A 21,425-nucleotide genomic window follows, 5' to 3' on the forward strand; every position below is an offset into this window, starting at 1 on the left:
GAAGTGTACAGTTCCAGCTCGCTCACTCCTTTCTCTTCTGCTGCCTTCCATCTTTACCTTTTCATTCTCCATTAGAATGATAGAGATACCAATACTCGAACTCTATAGATATACCACAGTTTGTACAATAATGCCATACTTCAAACATGGAAAATGATTGCCCATCATCAAAATGCACAGGATCCTTGAGTCATTTGTAAGGTATAGAATTTCTCATAAAAATAAAGCAAGCATGTCTGTACAAGAAACAATCGTTTTGAAGTGTTTGTTTGGATGAAATCTCTGTTCTTTCAATATCAGGGGATTAATTGGTATACAAATGCTCAAGCTAAAAAAAGATTGACCGGCATTGCCTCTGGAGGTAAAGCCTATGTATGAACAAAGTTACAGGAGTTTGTCTCTATTGATAGAACTTAATCTGTACGAATTAGGAGTGTTTCAATGCCACAAAAATACCGGTTTCAAATTATCGAAGATCAATGACATCAAATTTCAGATTGGGATCCATGTATACATCTGTACAGGTTTTGTAAATGGGTCCACCATCAGGAGGCTGACCATGCGAGTGAAAGCCACGTTGTTGGCATTGCCTAATTATTGACATGCCACCCGGGGTTGTCAACCGGAAAATGCCATGGGTTCTGTTCATGTCAGGGGGGGATTCTTAGAAAATGTTCAAGAATGTTCCAAAAGAGTGATTAACGAAATTCAAGCAATCTAAGCAATCTAGGCAAAGTGTTTTTATTTAAGATCATACCTCGCACTGTCCTGGGGAGCCATCACAATTGCAACAGCTTCAGGCAACATTACCTGGAGATTGAGAATCTATATTAGCTTCCAAAGCAACAGTGTAAAGCCTTAAAAAATGTATAATTTCAGGTGATTTAACAATAGTTGCACTGAAATATCCTTACTCTAAGTTTCTAGTGCATTTGCAAATGCTAATCCTTTTTTTTTTTTTTTTTTCATCTACGCCAAGTCTCTCTCTGTCTCTCTCACACACAAATAAGAAACGAGAGACATTAAATAAAACCAAGTCTTTCTCCTCTTCAAGAGCACCTTTTTTTAAGACCGATCCCGCCCCTCCTCGCTTCACTCAAACATCTCTTGATTCAACTTGGAGTATGCCACCTGCCCCACTTCCCTTTTTCCCCTCACCAGAGGGAAGGAGATTGTTGATGTAGATTTTAAAAGTAAGCGGGTATAAATTCATCTCAAAATCATGGAAAAGTATGTTTATACACATAATCAAAGGAGCTTATTTCATTGTCGTTCCATAAAAATATGAATGCTTATCTTTTGCCAGTAGAAGTAAGCTCCGAAAAATTGCAATTAGTGATATCCATCATCGGTAATTCATGCAACAGGGAAGTATATTTTATCTAGTACTCCTACGCATCCAACACATTAGCTTTTGCCCACAAGAAAATGAGATACCTGATATGAGTAATGTGTGTGAACATCAACCGACGACATGAAGCATGACTGTGAAGGATGTGTCTGGAAATAACACAACAGGATCGATGAACAACATGTACAATAGCCTTAAATATCATAAATTCATAATTTCCACATATATAATCAACTATTAAGACAATAAAAACAGACTTATTTACATTAGCATTGAAATTCAATATACATGTCAGAACAAACAGTCATCCATGTACGAACAGTCAATTGGACATTCCTAACTGAACATGATTTAAACTTGAAACTCCAACTCTTTATGTTGCCTAAATTATTCACTTAGGAGTGCAAAGTCGGTAGCAATGTATGTATAATACTCAAACATTTGTCGGCTTTCTGCCCCTTTTGAGATGAATCAAGCATCATCAACTTTTTTTCTTTTGTGTGTTGGGGGGGGGGGGGGNGGGGGGGGGGGGGGGGGGGGGGGGGAGAGGTCTACTGAGATTTGGTTTTCTATCTCAAATAACCTTAGGAAAAACAAGTAGAGATCATTACTTAATGTCAGAATGGACAATCATTGTTCCACTACCTTAAAACTTTTGATCTCCTTGTGTGAAACAAATTGGAAAGGTAACCACCCAGAGAAAACAATATTCTCTGTGCTTGGTGGCATCTGTACCAACAACAAAATGGGAGAAGAAAGCATAAAATGGTTCTCTATCCAAGAAGGAACCTTGAGCAAACAAGGTAAAGAAAACCCAAATCATCTTTCAATTTTCTGTTCTATTTCCTAGCAGGTTTTGGTGACAATCCTGAACTCTTTAATATCTTATGGGCCTTTTTGTCATCAGGTTGAGACTTTTTTTTCCTTTTTTTTCAGGCTAAGGTTGAGAATGTTGCTATTTCTTCGTAGTGTGGTCATCCCACCAGAGAGAAAGCAATCTATGTGGAGAGATTTAATCAAGGCGTTTTTTTTTTTTTTTGGGTAATCTCTGGCTTTAAGGTGGGAGGATACCTTGTCTTCCGTGGTCTATTTATCATCTCTTCTTGTTTCTATCAAAGGTATAACAAAGACAACAACGATAATAATAATTATAGAAAATGTCAATAACTGATCCTCATAACTATTCTCCTTGATAGAATTTATTAGTGCAATTGATATGTTTTTAATGAATACTAGTACACAACTCAAAGATTAACATGATGGACTGATAACAAATACCCTGAAGCAACTAATATCCTTCACATACTGATAATGAAACTGAAGACCTTTGAAGACGTGAGATATTACATTACGTATTTTTGGCATGCAGTTGTATTTTCAATCTGGAAGCCGATAAGATAGATAGAAATGTTATTTTTAACAAGATAGAATCTATTTCAAAAATGTGACATGCTTGAAAGGAAATAAATATATAATATATATAGACTTCAACTTGAAAATGAATTCCATTCATCGAAGACATCAGAAGAAGTCCTGCAAAATGAGACCTAAAAAACATGCTAATAAAACAATCCCAAGTAGAATAATAAGACAATCAACTACTGTAAGAAACCAGAATTCTTACATGAATCCACCCAAGTGGGAATAGAGAGCGCTTATCCTGCACGTCAAATATCTCTTCTTCATTTGTCGCCTGACACTGATGATTAGATGATTGATAGTTCAGTAGTTTATACTCATTAGATGAATGTATTGTAAATGAAACAGTGTCTAATAGACAAGCATGAAATAGACATACAGTATTTGGTGTTGATTCCTGCTTTGGTACGATGAGTGCAGTGATATAAAATTTTCTGTTTTTCTGCAAAAAGAGGATAATTTGTTAAACTTTAATCTAGTGTTACAAATATACAGCCAGTAATGCTAACAATTGCAAAAACGTGCAGGTTCATAGAAGTAGCAAAACATACAAGCGAACCGGCAAGAATACCACAAGTTTCCAAATTCTTGGCAGTATTTGACTTGGCTAGCCTCATGAAGCTCTCCATCATCTTGGTCGACTGCAAGAGAAATTGCAATAATGAAACATAAATTAAAACCTTCATCCAGACAAGATGTCCCTAAATTTCAAAATATTCAGCATAAAAAACTAAATTATCTCATATACATTTTTTTTTTTATAAATAACCACACTTTCATGGAGTAAAAATGAAAGAATATAAAGATATATAAAAAAAAGAGAGCGGAAAAAAACAGGTATCTCATACATACATAATTTAGCACATAACAGGTAGGACTTGCTATCTTTACTGCTGGTTCTCTTTTCATAATTTGCCAGCTATTCCAGAAAAAACTGAAAAATATAAGGCCTATAAAACGAACCAAAAACAAGGATCAGTAACTCACGATGTGCAATTGCATTGAAGCTTCTGGATGAACAAAACCATCCGACAATGAAGTGTCTTGTGCACATTCTACCTCGGGAACTTGAGGTGACATTGCAGGTATCAAATCCTGTACTTCAGCAAGCACAGGTGGAGGAGAAGGCTGTCGGACAATTTCAACAGGGGCAGGCATCTCAACTTTTTCAAAGGAGATCAAGGAATCTGTTTCCATGGCATTATTTATCTTGCAATCCTTATCCTCGGTGCAGATTGAGTCTATATCAGGTCTTTCTTTTTCCAAGTTTCCAAGATCTTTTTCTATTGTAAGTTTGGTTTCTATTGACTGTTGTAAGCTGTTTATATGGAACATAGAGAAAATAGATGTTACATACAACACAATAGAGGTAAATTCCTCTGTGTGAAACAAAAATATAATGACAATAAAGTGTTTAGTTACTAGAAATCAGAAGCATGGATGCAGGACAGGAAACTGTAAGAACTTGATTGTACATATAGACATACTGGGTGATGACTTGAGTACATTGTAAAGATTCAATGTAGTTGCAGGTAACTAAAACCTGTATCTTTTTGAAAGTTGATTATAAGACGAACCTTGGAATTTCAACGGGAGACAGATCCAAAATACGTGGATATTGGACCTACATTGACAATATCTATCAGTATGCTTCTGAGGAAATCTAGAAAGAAAATGCTTAGTCTGAAAATACCCCTTTATCAACGATAGGTGGTTGCCACTTGCCATGAAGCCCATTGGGACCCAAAATAGAATGGCGGGATAATGTTTCCTCTGTTGGGAGTGGAATATGAATAGATCTACAACAATACAAACAACTGGAATGAGGGAAACAAAAATTCATATAGTATCGAGATCAACCATATTTGTTAACAAGATTAGAACAATGAACTTAATGTTTCGTTAAAAGAACAAATATTTCTGCAATGCTAGCATGAATTAAAAAATGGTGCAATCTATGGTAAACTTAATTGATATTCAATAGAAGAATTAGAATTCTTTTAGATAAGAGACAATTTCATTGATGTGATGAAATAACAAAAGAGGGGTCCTGATCCCAAGAAACTACAAAAGGTTTTTGCATAGGGTTATCAAGTTATTTAAGCTATAACTACAACAGGGGGGCACTGTACACCAAGTGGGAGCTAAAAAGGTAATGCGTTAAAAAATTTAAAAAAGAAAGAAAGAAAGATATGTCATAAATAAAAGAATTAAAATAAAAAAAAAATTCAAAACATTTCGACATGCATAAACTGCAGAAATTCTCATTCATGGACCTGGAATACGAAAATTGCTGAGGCCCTGAACCCTGAAGAGCAATTTCTGTAGCAGCTGATCTACCAGCCTGTCAGAGAAGATAGCAAATACATAAAAAAAAAATTCTTTTATTTTTTCATGGAGCATAAATAACAGTATAACTTTGCTGTGTTATCATAAAGGACAGTGGACAAATTCTTGAAAGGAGATATAAATTTAGGTCACAACACGATTATACCCTAGCCGTGCCATTATCAATAAGATGTTGCTTTCCACCCGAATGCCAATCCGATGAACCATTTTGATGCTGATTACCCCGCCCATTGACTTGATATTTTTGTTTCCCATTTATTTCATCCACCTTTCTTTGAACCGATGGCTTCAATTCTTCAAGCTCGCTCAAAGCATTTAATAGTTTCTGTACAAACAAACCAAGTTGATGAAGTGGACCAACATAAATGCAGTGGCTCGTAATTTACATCAAAGGCAGCATTTACCTTTCTAAAATAATTTTTTTGAGATTTAAGAGATGTCCCATACTCCCAATGACGAGGTATTGTCTCAGTGACCAAACTGATGCATGAAAAAACCAAATGTATGTAGGGTTATTCTTGATATTGAATTGAGGACCTAAAATAATCCAATCAGAAGGGCAGTTAAAGAAAGGCAGCTCCCTTAAATTTCCTCCTGTAGCTCACAAACTACAAACTGTCAGGCAAAAAAAAGGACAAATAATGGAGAGAAAACCAATCTTCCATTTCTTGAATAGGTGAGTAGACAAGGTAATTGCAGACTTAGAGCAGACAACAACATAATGGCTAATAATAATAACACCAAATACAAAAACAGGAGACCAAAATGTCAATTAAACATCAAAGATTTTTTAGAACTTGATGGCGTTAGTTTTAGTTTTTTACCTTGAAAATCTCATTAACATGACATAAAGATCAATTATGTTCTTCTCTGCTCGAAAGATGTCAGCCTGTAACGTAAAAATTTTGTTAGACGGTCAATTAATTGGACAAGAGAACAAGAACGTGAAGTCAAACAGGCAAGGAATTACATACTCGATTCAGTAATGACATATACCTTAAAAACAAACCACCTCCTCTTTGTTAAAACACCCATTTTTAACCGAACAAAAATCTGCTTTTTGTCAAATCAAAAGTTACAAAACTTTGCAAGCCTAACTTCAAGCTGCTTAGCAGCTCGTCCAATACCCTATATAGCATTCAACATAATCATAAAATTCTCTACATAAATCACTGTTTTTTGCTTATCGACTCGGGATAACATTGTTAATTATTGACGGCCAGCGTTTTGATTGCCCCCAAGGCACTTCGGTAGTTTAATAAGAACAATATTTTACAAAAAAGATTTCAAAAAGCTTCGCTCCATTACTGGATTAAATGAAGCTGTATCCACAAGAACAAACTACAAGATCGAGTAATATTTAGGAATGGAAAAAGGATAAGCAATTAAAACCCCTTCGAAATTAAACGCTCATCAAAGCAATCTCAATTTTACATAGGTATGCAAAATTGGAAAGCGAAATCCAAGAGGCAGAATTACCTGTTTCAAAACATTATCGGCAACTCGATAGTAATAACGAAGAGGAAATCGGTTATCAACATTGAGGCGCCGGGTACTAGCGGCGATGTTGATTCTCTCCGAAGAAGATCTCATTATGTTTCCTTTTGAAGATAACTCTCGTCACCTTCGCTTTCCTTTCGAGATAAAGATAATCATTTTCCTTGATCTGAAAAACTAGATCATTACTCCGACCAGTAAGCTCCACAGCAAAGACGAGGGGATCTTCAATGGTGGATTCGCGCGTCGGGCAAGGCGGAGCAGAAGAGAAAAACGCAACACAGGTGTAATTTTATTTTCTTTCTTTTTGGAAAAATGTATTTAATTAGTTATCCTTTTTCTTTTAATTCTCGTTATTTTTCCATTTAATAAAAAATAAAGAAATAAAGAAAAGAAGAAAAAAAGAAAAATGTATTAACGTGTATATGCACGTTTATGAGAAACGTCATGGTAAACTTTTCAAATTGACCCTTCATTGGACAAACGTGTTGAATTTTTTTTTCTTTTTTTTTTTCTTTTTAAAGATATCTTAAACATTTGAATTTCAATTAAGATGTTATACAAATTATTTATTTATTTATTTATTTTCTACCCAACCACTATCATTATTTTATCGGACGGCAATGTGTTTTGGCTTCGAAATTCCATCATAATGGATGGAATAAAATAATTAAAAAATAAAGGTAAATAAAAAGTCAAGTTATATAATTACCGGAGGAAAATACACCAATATATAGATATATATATATATATATATATATATATATAGAATCTAAGCGGGACTTTTGGGCTATTCGTATTTAAGGCAGCCATTAATGGAAAACCCAGTTTGACAGTTGGCGTGAGAAGTTCAACTCCGTACCATCTTCTCTCTCATTGGCTCTCTGGTTCTGGTGTGAACTTGACCGATCGTTGCCGGCGCAATCGCCGGAGTTCTGGCGGCGTTTTTTGGATGCTTTCGATGGGCCTTTTGTCTTCTATTTGCGCCTGCTTGAAGAAGCTCAAAGCAGCTAATTCAGCGAGTGCCGATGAAGCGGATGATGAAGATGTATCCACTGACATCTTCTTTGAACTCAGTGCTTTGCAAATTGCGACTAATTTCTTTTCTGAGGTGAATAAGCTCGGCCATGGAGGTTTTGGACCGGTGTACAAGGTATGATTTGTTTGTTCTGATCTAATGATTGCACTGAGCATTATTCTTGGAAGTTGGAATATTGAATTTCTTCGTTTTGTTAGTGTTTTCTCATTTATCGACCCTGAAGGAATATATCTGCTCCGCTCCTGAACTGTGGTTCTAATTGGATGTTTCCGATGCAAGAGTAGTTTTGTATTTTTTAAATTCCAAGTGCTGATTGGTCGCAAATCTAGCCATCTGTAATCTGATGTTTATTTAAGCATTTCTCAAATGTTAGATAACTTAGACTTTGAGTTTCGATGTTAATGAAACCCATAGACGATAATTCTGCCGGCATGGAAGTTTTCCCTTCTTCCATTTTTCTTAGGGTTTCGGAGCAGCTCCATGTCAATTGGCAATAGTTAATTACCTGAACTTCGAATATCAAATTTGTCGCAGTTTGTTCGTGTATATATATATATATATGATGATGATGATGATGATAGAGATTATTTATGTATTATAATTTATAATTGCACTGAGCATAAGAGGACATATACTGATTAACTGATTTAAGAGCGTTGGAAAATGACAGTTCGGTTCTCAACGGACTTTCCTATGTTCTGATAGTGTTGACTGCTTATATTTTACTATTTTATTTTAAGGCCGTCGTATGTTTATGTTTTTATTCTCTGGTCATGGGTCTGAGGCAAAAATTTGAATTATTCATCTATTTAAAAATTTGATATAGTTGGTTTATTTAATTGTTGCCAAGATGGTAAAGTCAAAAACTGAATAATCAAGTATTTAGTTTTACAAGTTAGAACCGTAGATAAGTGATCTAGAAAGATTAGCGAGCTGTTTTAGAATTATTTTGAAACACAAACTTTTAGATTCTCTGTGATTTTGACCTGAAGGCTATTAAGTTCTAAGCAGCCGCCTTTTGCCCTCTGGCTTTGATTCTTTTCGATGTCCAAATCACTCTTTCCTCTTGTTCTTGAGGGGACATTGTAGGGATGCTGATCTATTGTAACTAGAATTGCTAAATATACAGGGGTTGATGCCAAATGGCCAACAAGTAGCAATCAAGAAACTATCGGTAGATTCTAGGCAAGGAGTGAGGCAATTTAGTAATGAAGTGAAACTTTTACTGCGAATTCAGCACCGAAATTTGGTCATTTTATTGGGCTGCTGTGTAGAAGGGCCTGAAAAGATGCTTGTATATGAGTTTCTGCCAAACAGAAGCCTCGATTATTTTATTTTTGGTAAGAACTCCTTCTAGGAGGAATTCGTGAATTTTTCTAATTGTAATGTGGAGATTTACATGCATCTTAATTATGTTGACAATATTGACAGATAAAAAGAGGTCTCCATTCCTGGATTGGACAACACGGTTCCATATAATTACAGGTATCGTGAGAGGTCTTCTCTATTTACATGAAGAGGCTCCTGCAAGAATTATACATAGAGATATCAAAGCCAGTAACGTATTATTAGATGAGAAGTTGAATCCGAAAATCTCTGATTTTGGATTAGCCCGGCTTTTTCCTGGGGATGATACACATTTGAATACATTTAAGATCGCTGGCACTTAGTAAGTAGTAGTTTTCTTCATTACTTGGTTTTTATCTTATGCATAATAATTATATATTTCTTTTTATTTTCACTTCATACAGTGGCTATATGGCTCCTGAATATGCAATTCATGGATACTTATCTGTGAAGAGTGACGTTTTCAGTTTTGGAATCTTGGTATTGGAGATTGTTAGTGGAAGAAAAAATCACGATGATCGGCTTGGTGCTCAACAGGCGGACCTATTGGGATATGTAAGTTACTGTCTATTATTACTGAAATGACATGAGGTTTCTTTAGAAAAGGAATGAAGTACCGAAACAAATATGTCTTTCAACAGGCATGGTCGCTTTACCAAGATGGGAAGATTTTGGAATTAGCTGATGAGAGCCTAACAAAATGCAATGCAGATGAGGCAGCTATGTGCGTTCAGTTGGGTTTGCTATGTTGTCAAGCGAGTGTTTCAGATAGGCCTGATATGAACACCATTCATCTCATGCTTTCCAGTGATTCATTCACGTTGCCGCGCCCCGGGAAACCTGGACTTCATGGTCGAGCAGCACCTCGGACAACTACCTCTACTTCTGCATTCACCAAGACAAATACTACCAGTACTCAAACTGGCGTCACCAGAGCTTCTGCGAGTAGTAGTTTGGTAGAGGATTATTCAAGAAACTCCATGTCCATTTCTTCAATTGATGAAGGCAGGTGAATTGCTTCAGCTGTGCATAGTATCTAGAAAGCTACATTAATTCTTTTCATTTTTGGGTGATAGGAGTAAGGGTCGTTTCATCGGGAGCAAAATTTTATATTTCTTTCTGTTACATATGTTTTTGTATTCGAGACCAATTATGTGTCATCTAGTTTTTAGATATTAGAATTTTTTTAAAATTTACCTTCAAAAAAATCTATTAGTGGTTGAATTACATAAATTTATTTAATAATGAAAATAACACTCAGAAACTAGAATAAATAAGTTACACATTCTCAAACAATTTTCACGTTTTCCTAACAAAATTTTACACCTAAAGTATAAATTAAAATTGTCCTAATCTTTTCTAATTTGCCTCATAAAATTATGAATTTTAAGTTTTAATCTAAAATCATCAACAAAAGCTCATTCCATTTTTCATCATATTCCATAGTGCAATTAAAATTTTAAAAAATAATAAATAAACATGAGAAACTAACAGAATTAATGAAGTTCACATAAGTTTTTTCCCGGCCTGAGATTGTTTTTTTCGTTCCCAACAATCAATACTTAAATAACAGAATCTATTAATCAATTCATTTCGTCAAATCAAAAATCTTATAAAAAAAACAGAATCTAAGACATCACTCAACGTTCTCAACATCAAAAATTTGAATGACTTTCAACTAAAAGCATCTAAACGGAATCACATTGCATAAGGATGTTATGCCTCAGTAATCGGGAACTCAAAGGCAACGTCTTTGCCAGAAAGCTTCCTGTAAACTGCAGCGAAACTCTCCAACTTGTACTCGGTGTTGTTCTGCTCTTTCGGGTCCAAGAAAACCTGCACCCAGAAGAACCAAAGAGTAAATACCCGTAATAGGTGCTATGATATATAGACCGAGCGTGTAAGAGTGTAAATAAAATGCACACCACCACAAACTAGCCCCTATCTAATTATACATTCTGAGATCCCAAGCATCGCAAGAACATTTGGTGGCGAAGAAACCAAAACCAGGATAAGTAATGGTTTAGTTGAGAATGGAAGGTTGGCCTTCTATGAAATTCCAAACAAATATAATTTTGGATTTTTAGGTTTAGTTGAGAATGGAAGGTTGGCCTTCTATGAAATTCCAAACAAATATAATTTTGGATTTTTATTCATTAGCATCAGTCCTAGCCTCACAAGCCAAGTGAATCCATTATACCCTCTAAACAGTAGATGCAAAAAATAGGATCGTATATTCTGGAGCAATAGAGTAAATAAAATGATCGATGAGGATTCAGTTGTGGTGCATAGAAGTTGCGACAATTACTTAAGAAAATCAATGAAAAAGCATACGACTTACCAAATATAGATGACATTCACAATCTAAATTCCATACTAACTGGACAGATGAAATGAGGAAAAGGTATTCTAAGCCATGCATTTACCTTCATGATTTTTGATCCATCAACCCTGTATCTGGTTCGTTTTCCAACAATTTCTGCAGGCAAAACGATATCTTCTAGCATTGCTTCATGCACAGAAGTAAGAGTTCGTGTGCGAGGCCTTTGAGCTGCTGACCCTTTCTTTGGAGGTCTCAGGATTCTTCGGTTAGCAACCAGAATCACATCCTAACAAGCGGTCACAAAGAAAATTAGCACAAGAAAACATAAGGCTTAGACATGACCTACATTTGTATACACGCCGATCAATCCTTACATGACCTACATAGAGGGAAAAAAGGTGGAACATCTTTCTAATTATTGATGTCTAAACTGACTGATACAATATTTGTATTATATCATGAATTGAACAATGTGTAGGACATGAACCTCCTCACACCGTACCATCACATGAAGTCAATGTAGGAAGTATGTCACCACATTCATGTCCCAAGTTAACTAATGATAAAAACTTTAAAAATGATTATGCTTTTGCGAAGTGAAAAGAGAACTAATGCAAAAATGGACCTTCTAGTACCTTTCCACTGAACTTCTTCTCAAGCTCACGGACAAGCCTCAACTGAATCTTGCGGAATGCCTTCCTCAATCTAAAGGGAACATAGATAACAACGGCCTTCTTGTTTCCAGCAACATCAACTTGACTGCAACCACAAAGACGTAAATATTAGTATAATGAAAAACAGAATGATTATATCATGATTAACATGTTTTAGAAATAACTCTAAGTCACTTACAGAGCGGAATTAATGTAAAGATCCTTAAGGTCACTTTTCAGCTCCGAATTGGTGTTTTCCAAATCAAAGAGCGCCTGCAGAGACATCGGAAGTGCCAACAAAGAGGAATGTAAAGGAACGTTAACAATTGAGTAAAAAAAACAAAGAGATTTCTGTTCTCTATGAAGCAAACCTGCGCAACAGTCTCTTCGAACTCGGAAGGTTCGACATCCTTATCCTTGTGGATCTTTTTCAGGGCCGTAAACATCTTAACAAATCTAGCTGAACAAGACGACAAGACAAGGGGAAAACCCTCAGAGAGCGCCAAACATTCATTTTAAGAGGCAACTGAATATTGCGAAAATGGAAATTCAAATTAAAGGATTTGACTACGGAAGTCGAAGACACCTATCATTTTCTAGGCTTTAAATTCGAAACACAAAAATATGAAGAATTTCTTAATCTAAGCCTCCAACCACTTAACAGTCTTAAATTAACGGATTCAATCAGAAAAACAAAAATGATTAACAATGCTGAAGTTAACCGGTAATATATTAACCATCTCCGTCATCCACAGGGCAACTACACCAAGCAATCACGAACCTCGGAGGATTCGGAAAATGAAGTGTGCAAAAGTCAAAAAATTCCTAAAGAATGAAACGAAAACAGAGCATTGAAGACAACTAGCAAAGAGAAGACTACTAGCAAAGAGAGGGAAAAATGGCGAAATGTTGCAGTTAGAGAACCATACTCAACGGCGCTAGAAGGCTGCGATCGGCTACTCAGTGAATGAAAACGTTCAGCCGATGAAGACTAGGGCTTGGAGAAGAAGGGCAGCTTATAAAACAATGAAAGCAAAGGCTGAGATTATTTTTTATTCATTGGACGGATGAGATCAAATGTTTGTAGTAGGTCAGGCCCAAAACACACAACTCTTGGGCTATCATTTACCCAAAGACAAGCCCAATGGAAAAAGCCCAAAATGGGGCTGCATGAAATTTGGGCTTTTTCCATTGGGCTTGTGAGCTCATTTCGCAGGCCCAACTTTGTCGTCGTGCATGTCCAAATAGACAAATAGGCTGAAAATAATTAACAAATTTTAGCATTTTTTAAATAAATATTTTTAAAATATCTACATGAAAACTATTATTATTATTTATTTCCAAAATATTATATTTAAAATATATAAATTAAATTTAGACAATTAAAAATATACGAGCTAAAATAGAATATTTTAAGGTAATAAAGGTAATAGGGTGGCAGCTACACCCTAGAGGGGATCTATCTAGATGGTCTGAAAAATCAACAAAGAGAGAGAAAATCCAATCGGTCTTTCCATAAAATAAAATAAAAATAAAATAAAATAATTCAATGTCGAAAGCTACCTTTCAAAGGTATGATTCTAATTCCACCACTCCTAAAGTCCTCCACTATGCCAACCTATAATATTTTTAAAATTTTAGCCTCACGTGTTAAATATATAAAATAAGGCTTCGAATCAATCAATTTTGCTGATAATTTTATTCAAATTAAAGGTTGGTGTAAATAAAATATTTTAAAATGATTTCTATAAATCAAAATTTACACAAATTTGATTTATGTTAATTTTGATTCCCCTCATTATTATCATATATTAATCATAGGTTAGTAAGATATTAACATAATCTTGTTACAATCACACACCATATTGTAACAAAAATATTAGAATAATCAAACATTATTTTAATACAACTATATTAAAATTACAATATTCTACAATTGGGGGGTTCTACTTTGGATTAAAATTATGAATCTATGAAGAATTTTTTTATATGGGTTATCTTAGAGAAAAAGAAAAAGAAACCCTTTTTCTTTTCTTCCTAAAATTGCCATAATTCATCCATACTGGGCGCGTAACCGGTAAAATCGCTGTGTGTCCAATTAGTTTCAGCCGTGTGGCAGTGGGCAACCGGGTAACCAGAATCCCCCGTCACCGCCGTCGTTGCCCAGTTCGTCATCTCTCCCCTGCCATGCTCCTCGTCCCAATAATCATTCACAAACGACCCGTAATTCTCGTAATTTTGAAAACCAGAAGAAGAAGAAGAGGAAGAATTACACGAACTCCCCATCAAATCTCCACCGATTTGCAGAGGCGTCGCCGTCACCGGAGCTTCAAAACCATACGAACTCTGGGAGACCATCTCTGCTTGAGAAGTACCCGGCAACTCCGACGGCGGCGGCAGCGGCGGCGGCGGCGGCAACGACGACGATTGGTTGATTTTTTGAATTAATCTTGGGATCCAATAGTAGCGAATAATCTGCTGAAATGCGTCACTGTCGGTATCTATATTAAGATGTCTAGCTTGCTTTTGAACTCTGGTTCTCCAATAATTTTTAATTTCATTGTCAGTTCTTCCCGGCAAATGCTGCGCAATCTTCGACCACCTTAAATGAAATCAATCACAAATTTAAGCATGAAAATTGTTAGACGAACACGACTCTCCACAATGGTATGATATTGAGCAAAGCCGGGGTTTCCCCAAAAGGCCTCGTACCAATGGAGTTAGTATTAGTCACTTATAAACCCACGACCATTCCCTAAATTAGCCTGTGTGGTACTTAAAAGATCAAGAACAAATTACCTGTTGCCCCATTTAGAATGAAGATCAAGAATCAAGAGCTGTTCTTGGGGCGACAAATTTCCCCTCTTGACATCTGGCTTGAGATAATTGAGCCACCTGAGTCGGCAACTCTTCCCTGTCCTTCTTAGCCCTGAAAATGGTTACATAAGCGTCAAGATTTGAGCTATAAATAAAAGAAATAGAAGGCAAAATAGGTAGTTACCGGAGCGTTTGGCGAGGAGATTCCAGCGGCCTTCGCTGTGAATAGAAATGGAAGCGATGAGGAGGTTGTCTTCTTCAACAGTCCAAGGGCCCCTCCGGAGCTCCTCCTCCTCATTGTTATTGTTATTATTCTCATCTTCAATTTCACTGCAGCTGCTCATGCTTTTTGGAATGCAATAATCTGTTCTCTCTCTCTCTCTCTCTCTCTCTCTCCACTTTTGAAGCACCCAAACGTGTATATATATATATATACACACATATATATACACATACTCTTCAAGGGAGAGAGAATGTTCACACTGCTTCTACCCACCCAACCAACTCCATATTTTCTCTTAAATTTGCACATTCAATTATGGGTTTAATTTCTAAATTTTAATCCATAAAAAACATGTTTTGATCCGGTTTTTATTAAAAAAAAATTTGTTTGTTTGTTTGGTCATTGCTAAACACATTTAGGATTAAATCGCTGAAAAGAAAAATGTCATCATATCTTTATGATTACTCTCATTCCGATAGCATGTACTCATCTTTACTCAAGAGTGTTGAACTCATTATTTATTAAAACTAACCGAGAAGAGATTACAGTAAAATACTTACATGAATTTATTATTAAAATATTTAAATTATTTTTAAAAAATATATAGACAATAAATTCATAAAATTATTGGATTTTGACGCAAAAGATGATATTTTAACAATAAATACGTGAAATAAAAAATAAAACGTCCGTAGTTAGGTAAAACATGGACAATAAATGAACGATATCCTGACACGTATAAAAATATATAATTTTGCATCATAAATTTGATTGTTCGGATTCCTATCGTAGAAAACAAAAAAAAGTAAATTTTAAATATGGTTGATTCTGATACTTTTTATATCAATATTCCATAAATCTTTGTTATGTGATATCAAGATTGATGACATTCCATACAATGTTAGTATCCATTTAAAATAATTATTTATATATTCTATTCCTTTTTCTAGAACTTGGATTTTCTAATGCCATTAAGAATCCACTCATTATATTAACCATCAATCCATATATTACTTTTCAAACCAAGTCTTAGATTTAATAGTAGAAACGACTGGTTTTCCATTTTTTTCTTTTTATAGAAAATTCAAATTGTTTCCATTCACATTGTGTCAAATATATTTTTTAATATTCATAAATTTTAAACATTAACCATAAATAAAATAAAATTTTAAATTTTTTTCACTTTTAATTATGTTTTTACCTCCGAATAAATATATGTTAATTATTGTCGAGCTATTTTAAAAATAATTTAAATTAAAATAATTATTTAGAGAGATTAATGATTATATGCAGAAGGCATATATTTTGGTGCTTGAAAAATTGGAGTGAAGTACTCAAAAGTATGACATATTGGACTGATTCCTGAAAGGAAAAAGACATTTAATCTCTTTGAAAACGAAATGATGTTCAAAATTTTCCACGGACCATTTTTCTTTGTTTTGTTTGGCTATGAAACGTGCTTGACTGAACAAGATATCGTTAACTATGAACCAATAACTTCATAACCACGACTTTAAACTACTGTTCTAATTAATGTTTGCTTCTGGGTGGCGGCATTTTCAGCTTCCTTCGAATTCCACAACATACCCTTTATTCCTTATGGGGAAGTTTCCAAAACGTTAACAATAAGCAATGACATCTTTATTTAGTTCGTGGGTCGGAGTTTTATAAGCAAAGGAATGCATCTTTATTAGTACGGAGTCTTTTGGGGAAGTCGAGCTTATGCTCAAAGTGGACAATGTCATAGCACTGTAGAGATTTGTGATTCCTAACACTATCTCTAACCGGCACCGTCTTAAAGGGGAACATTGGAGCGTGTGTTTTTTCAAAGAATTTGGTGCCCAAGGCAAGAAAAAGAAGGGGTTGAAAAGTTTTTTTATGGGATTTGTTATTGCAGCTAAGTTTGACTTTCAGCTTTGCTCAGCTGTAAAAAAGAGGGAATGGCTGCAAATTAATGCCTTTGTTATCCCATAGCAACTTTGTGTGCAAACCACCACCTTTCAAATGGGATACCATCTCAAATTCAAATTCCCCTCCCCTTCTCTCAGTTTTGTTCTTCAATTCTTTCTATCAGATTTGAGCTGAAATCGACGGATGTTATCATGTCATTCTCGTTATTTTAGTCTACCGACTATTTAAAGCTGAGTAGATGAGACGCTAATTACTATTCAAATATCAATAGTTTTCGCACGGTAAATCTTAAAATTAGTCCTTATTGTTAGTTTTGAAGTTAAATTTTATTGAGCTAGGAACGATTTCGACACCCCTTTATAGATTAGAAGCAAAATGCACCGATCACCTACAACAATTTCTTTCCTCTACTAGGGACTTCGACCAAACGAAACCGGGTGGCATCGTTGTATACTCGACATTTATCACCCTTGTTTATATCTTGGAGTATTGTTACGATCGATTTATCACTTAATCTACTTAAACAACCTAAAAGTTTGGCTTCGTATCGTTTGGAGAATGAGCCTGTACATAGGCATGACTTAGTTAACTATTCTTGCAATTTAGTTAAGATTTGAACGGTCGCTTCTCTAAAAGCATGATTCTTGCCTCCCTTTTGGGTGATTCATTGCTCTCACGTTCAAGTGTGTGATTGCCGTTAGGTTGGTGTGGGACTTATGCTCATTGCAGTCACTTTGGGACTTAAACAACCTAGGACATCTGTGCACCGAGATCTAATAAACCCCTTATGATTCAAAATACAAAACGATCCTTACGATGAGACGTGGACATTCCCCATGTTGCGATTTTCTCTGTCTAATATCAGTCCTGATTTGCTGAAATTTTCACAGCAAAAGGAAGAGGAAGATGCAGATCAGTGGCACCATGTATGAAGAAACTCATTTTTATGCTCTGATCAACCACAACGATTCCGAACTCGAAAGAAAAACAGCTTCACGACGTCGTCAATGAACTCGATCGGTATATACGAAATGGAATGAGAAGGATATTCCACATGAAAAAAGAGGTAGAGATTGGTCAAGACAATGAGAAGAAAAGGCATTAAAGATAAAATTAACTACTGAGAAAGAAAAATTAGGGAGCTTGATCAGCGGCGGCCAGCATGAATTAAATAAAACGGATAATTAACTTCAACATCATGGCTTAGTGTTTGACAAATGAGATCAGAAGCCCATTGGAGCCTTCTGGTTTTGGTTGGCAGATCAGAAATAAATATGTTTGACCAAATTATACTCCTGAAGCACAAGCAGCAGCCTTGCCCTTAGCCTTACCCTCCAAATCTTCCTATAAAATATGGTTTCTTACCGATAGCAATAACTGACCTACCCCTTCTACTAAATTTATGATCTTTCAAACTTTTACGGTCACATTTTTACTTTACACTACCTATAGAAAAATGACATGTCCAGTCTAAAGCGCACAACTTCTCCATCTAGATGGGTTTAACGTCTTATCTCTAGATTTGTAATGCATCACGCCCATGATTCGAATCAAGATTTGGAATCTTGATTCGGAACTTGACGACTCTATGTAACATGATCATCATACTTGTAACAGCTCAAGTCCACCGCTAGTAGATATCGTTACGTATCGCCTTAGTGTTTCGTTCCCATCTCCAATCGATGTGGGATCTGTATTGCCATCAGCTTCACGGTTTTTAAAACGCGTATTCTAGGAAGAGGTTTCCACACCCTCGTAAGCAAGGCTTTGTTCCCTCTCCAATGGATCTCCCGATACTTACTTGTCTTGAACTGATTCTAAGAGTGACAGCTATACTTTCAAACCAATACGGGTCATTTTAATATATTTTGTCTTCACTCATATGCTTCCTAAAAAGGGTAGAAAAAAAAGTATACTTTCTTGTAAAATAAGACTATGTAGGTAAGGTGAGTAGGCATGTATAAATCCTATTACAAAAGTGGAGTTCAGCTAAAAAGAGGCCCTTTTAGAGAGCCAAACCAAACCACAAATGAGTTGAAGCTTCCATAGGCCCACAACCGAAGGGCCTGAGGACCGTACAGGAGAGCAGCTCGCGCGGTTAGTGAAAGGTTTTCGCACTCTTATAAAAAAATGTTTCATTCATCTCTTTAATTGATGTGAAATCTTATAGTTTTCAAGCTATTAATTTTCTCGTAAATTTTGACTCTTGTTTAAGAAGGATTCATATTTTTTTAATATTACTTTTGATATTTTATAAACGTCAAAGACTTGTTTCTATTAGAACCATGTATGTTATAGATAAGCTTAGAATTTTGTACTTTAGTTGCTATTAACACTTAGGTTATGACAATGAATCAAGCTATAACTTTCTAATGAAGATGTTGATACTTCTCCCACTTTATTAAATGAAACCACATACCTTAAAAGCTTCAAACTTTATGGGAAGAAAATGATAATCTAACAGAAAACATGTTGTTGGTCAATTAGGAGATCAGATACATTAACATTTCCAAATGTTTCATTTTGGTAATCATCAATGTCGGCCAGGTTCATTTCACATTTGCACAAAACAAAGCATATTATGAGGGAAGTGCACTACAATATAGTGATTTATACCCTTTCGAAAAGGATGGCTCACCTTATAAATAGTACACTTTCCTATCAATTTCTCTTTAGCATGTATGAAAAGTTGACCTTTATGGTGGTCATTTTCTAAAGGGATTGCACCGATAAGCTCTTTCGCCTTTTCCTTTTAAACTTCTTCTCGAGGTTTTTAAAACGCGTCTGCTATGGAGAGGTCTCCACACCCTTACATAAAATATGTTTGATGTGGGATCTCACAATTCACCCCCTTAGGGGCCCAGCATCCTCGTTGACACTCGTTCCCTTCTCCAATCGATGTGGGACCCCCCACCCCCCTTTCGAGGCCCAACATCCTTGCTGGCACACTGCCTCATGTCCATCCCCTTAGGGCTCAGCCTCCTCACTGGCATATCACCTCGTATCTAGCTCTAATACCATTTCTAACGTCGAAACCCACCGTTAACGGATATTGTCCTCTTTAGGCTTTTCCTTTCGGGATTCTCTTCAAAGTTTTTAAAACGCGTCTGCTAAGGAGAGGTTTCCACACCCTTATATAAAATGCTTCATTCTCCTCCCTAACCGACCGACGTGGGATCTCAACCAAATTTCTCTTCAAATGCCAACATTCTCACTTCCATTTCACTTTGCTGTAATGAAGTTATTTGAGGCTGCAATTTGGTATTCTCAAAACAAGGGCTTTTGTGGATAAGTTAAAGGAATATTCAGAGCAAAGAGCCAAAAGCTTATCATTATTGGATATGCCTTATGAAATATGGGGTCCATTTTTGGAGGGCCAATGAGACCAGACCCTTAATTTTCATTGTTTTATTAAAAAAGCTTTAAATTGAGAATGAGAGAGACTCAATCATACACTAATCCCACACTATAAATAACAGCTTTAGAGCTTCATTATCCAAAAACACAGTTGGGCTTTGGAAGGTTTGGTTTCAAAGATTCCATGGCTGAGTTTACTGCAAACTTCCAGAGCTTAAAGCCTTCACCTTTTCCTCTAATGGACATGGATCCCAACCAAATTCCAAGTCTGAATTTTCTTGACAACATTCCTGTTCTGTTCAACGACAGTTTCTTTGGCAATCAAGCTGCTGTTCCTCCCAGATTCCCGGAAATTTGGGGAGAAAATTTCTGTCAAGCAAATCAGATCACTGCACCTGTCTTTGAGCCTACAAATCCATCTGGAAGTGACCTCCATGGAAGCAAGAAAAGAAGGCTTCAAAATGAGGCATCTGAGAGCAGCTCTGGCAACTCAACCCCTCAGACTAAAAATGTATTCAACTCATCCAAAAACCCCTTCTTTTGGCTATATTATTGTCAATCTACACAACTCTCATTGGGGTGTTCTCATTTTCATGTCTGCAGAACTCTGGAAAAGGAAAGCGGTCGAAAAAAGGCGACGAAAACGACGGTGAGAAACCGAGGGAAGTGGTTCATGTTAGAGCCAAAAGAGGTCAAGCAACAGACAGTCACAGTATAGCAGAAAGGGTAAATTTGCATAAACTTCATGGTCTTTTTCTTGTTCTTTTTCTTTTTGAAATGATACAAACATTATTCTCCACAAACAGATAAGAAGAGGAAAAATCAATGAAAGATTGAGATGTTTGCAAGACATTGTCCCTGGATGCTACAAGGTAATGAAAATTGAAGACAACCTTAAATGAAAACAAACACAAGTTTCTTATAACTTCTCTTATGACATTGTCTTGTACAGACAATGGGAATGGCAGTGATGTTGGATGAGATAATCAATTATGTGCAGTCTTTGCAGAATCAAGTTGAGGTAAAGCTGAAAGCAAAACATTTGGAGTTTGAGAAAAAAAAACATAAACAATGTGTTTAATGATCTTGTTTTTTTCTTTCTTTTGTTCTGTTTTTTTTTTTTTTTTTTTTTCAGTTTC

At 35.8% G+C, this 21,425-nt stretch overlaps 5 protein-coding genes across 6 annotated transcripts in view; 2 read left to right on the plus strand and 3 right to left on the minus strand.

The window, feature by feature from the left end:
• Positions 1–190: 190 nt before the first annotated feature.
• Positions 191–6,926, minus strand: LOC111431654 (AMSH-like ubiquitin thioesterase 1). The gene is made up of 14 exons (XM_023068357.1): positions 6,599–6,926; positions 5,944–6,008; positions 5,524–5,599; positions 5,265–5,444; positions 5,047–5,114; positions 4,464–4,569; positions 4,348–4,394; positions 3,758–4,088; positions 3,322–3,411; positions 3,150–3,212; positions 2,976–3,050; positions 1,438–1,500; positions 758–810; positions 191–641 (listed from the first exon to the last, which is right to left on the minus strand). The coding sequence occupies exons 1-14, from the start codon at positions 6,710–6,712 to the stop codon at positions 467–469; spliced, it is 1,506 nt and encodes a 501-aa protein (XP_022924125.1). The 5' UTR covers positions 6,713–6,926; the 3' UTR covers positions 191–466.
• A 490-nt stretch (positions 6,927–7,416) lies between these two features.
• On the plus strand, positions 7,417–10,170 carry LOC111431314 (cysteine-rich receptor-like protein kinase 10). The gene is made up of 5 exons (XM_023067905.1): positions 7,417–7,769; positions 8,785–8,995; positions 9,087–9,324; positions 9,407–9,557; positions 9,644–10,170. Exons 1-5 carry the CDS (start codon positions 7,569–7,571, stop codon positions 10,013–10,015), a joined length of 1,173 nt encoding a protein of 390 aa, XP_022923673.1. The 5' UTR covers positions 7,417–7,568; the 3' UTR covers positions 10,016–10,170.
• A 389-nt stretch (positions 10,171–10,559) lies between these two features.
• On the minus strand, positions 10,560–12,990 carry LOC111431738 (40S ribosomal protein S7-like). 2 transcript variants are annotated; one of them, XM_023068459.1, is made up of 6 exons: positions 12,908–12,990; positions 12,350–12,438; positions 12,178–12,251; positions 11,961–12,084; positions 11,429–11,611; positions 10,560–10,838 (listed from the first exon to the last, which is right to left on the minus strand). In XM_023068459.1, the coding sequence occupies exons 2-6, from the start codon at positions 12,422–12,424 to the stop codon at positions 10,719–10,721; spliced, it is 576 nt and encodes a 191-aa protein (XP_022924227.1). In that variant the 5' UTR covers positions 12,425–12,438; positions 12,908–12,990; the 3' UTR covers positions 10,560–10,718. The 2 variants fall into 2 exon arrangements, with proteins under 2 accessions (XP_022924227.1, XP_022924228.1); XM_023068460.1 differs by lacking the exon at positions 12,908–12,990 and adding an exon at positions 12,863–12,881.
• An 860-nt stretch (positions 12,991–13,850) lies between these two features.
• LOC111431623 (transcription factor MYB62-like) lies at positions 13,851–15,186 on the minus strand. The gene is made up of 3 exons (XM_023068316.1): positions 14,980–15,186; positions 14,778–14,907; positions 13,851–14,580 (listed from the first exon to the last, which is right to left on the minus strand). The coding sequence occupies exons 1-3, from the start codon at positions 15,137–15,139 to the stop codon at positions 14,016–14,018; spliced, it is 855 nt and encodes a 284-aa protein (XP_022924084.1). The 5' UTR covers positions 15,140–15,186; the 3' UTR covers positions 13,851–14,015.
• A 5,224-nt stretch (positions 15,187–20,410) lies between these two features.
• Positions 20,411–21,425, plus strand: part of LOC111431605 (transcription factor BEE 3-like) — a 2,496-nt gene continuing 1,481 nt past the window's right edge. The window contains exons 1-4 of the mRNA XM_023068291.1: positions 20,411–20,797; positions 20,890–21,012; positions 21,093–21,158; positions 21,239–21,307. Of these exons, the coding sequence (XP_022924059.1) occupies positions 20,471–20,797; positions 20,890–21,012; positions 21,093–21,158; positions 21,239–21,307 (585 nt within the window). The 5' untranslated portion in view covers positions 20,411–20,470. The remainder of the gene's footprint in view (positions 20,798–20,889; positions 21,013–21,092; positions 21,159–21,238; positions 21,308–21,425) is intronic.

This window comes from Cucurbita moschata, unplaced genomic scaffold, assembly GCF_002738365.1.
Source record: "Cucurbita moschata cultivar Rifu unplaced genomic scaffold, Cmos_1.0 Cmo_Scf00036, whole genome shotgun sequence".
NCBI classification, from domain to species: Eukaryota; Viridiplantae; Streptophyta; class Magnoliopsida; order Cucurbitales; family Cucurbitaceae; genus Cucurbita; species Cucurbita moschata.

Excerpts from the sequence above, each read along its gene's own strand:
- LOC111431654 (XM_023068357.1), bottom strand. The coding sequence starts at position 6,712 with ATGAGATCTTCTTCGGAGAGAATCAACATCGCCGCTAGTACCCGGCGC. Across the intron at positions 4,089-4,347 it reads TCTCCCGTTGAAATTCCAAG|CTTACAACAGTCAATAGAAA; the intron begins GTTCGTCTTATA and ends CCATATAAACAG. Across the intron at positions 3,213-3,321 it reads GTATTCTTGCCGGTTCGCTT|AAAAACAGAAAATTTTATAT; the intron begins GTATGTTTTGCT and ends CTCTTTTTGCAG.
- LOC111431314 (XM_023067905.1), top strand. The coding sequence starts at position 7,569 with ATGCTTTCGATGGGCCTTTTGTCTTCTATTTGCGCCTGCTTGAAGAAG. Across the intron at positions 7,770-8,784 it reads GTTTTGGACCGGTGTACAAG|GGGTTGATGCCAAATGGCCA; the intron begins GTATGATTTGTT and ends CTAAATATACAG. Across the intron at positions 8,996-9,086 it reads CCTCGATTATTTTATTTTTG|ATAAAAAGAGGTCTCCATTC; the intron begins GTAAGAACTCCT and ends CAATATTGACAG.
- LOC111431738 (XM_023068459.1), bottom strand. The coding sequence starts at position 12,424 with ATGTTTACGGCCCTGAAAAAGATCCACAAGGATAAGGATGTCGAACCT. Across the intron at positions 12,085-12,177 it reads CTTTACATTAATTCCGCTCT|TCAAGTTGATGTTGCTGGAA; the intron begins GTAAGTGACTTA and ends TTGTGGTTGCAG. Across the intron at positions 11,612-11,960 it reads AGAAGAAGTTCAGTGGAAAG|GATGTGATTCTGGTTGCTAA; the intron begins GTACTAGAAGGT and ends ACCGCTTGTTAG.
- LOC111431623 (XM_023068316.1), bottom strand. The coding sequence starts at position 15,139 with ATGAGCAGCTGCAGTGAAATTGAAGATGAGAATAATAACAATAACAAT. Across the intron at positions 14,908-14,979 it reads TCTCCTCGCCAAACGCTCCG|GGCTAAGAAGGACAGGGAAG; the intron begins GTAACTACCTAT and ends AACCATTTTCAG. Across the intron at positions 14,581-14,777 it reads CATTCTAAATGGGGCAACAG|GTGGTCGAAGATTGCGCAGC; the intron begins GTAATTTGTTCT and ends ATTTCATTTAAG.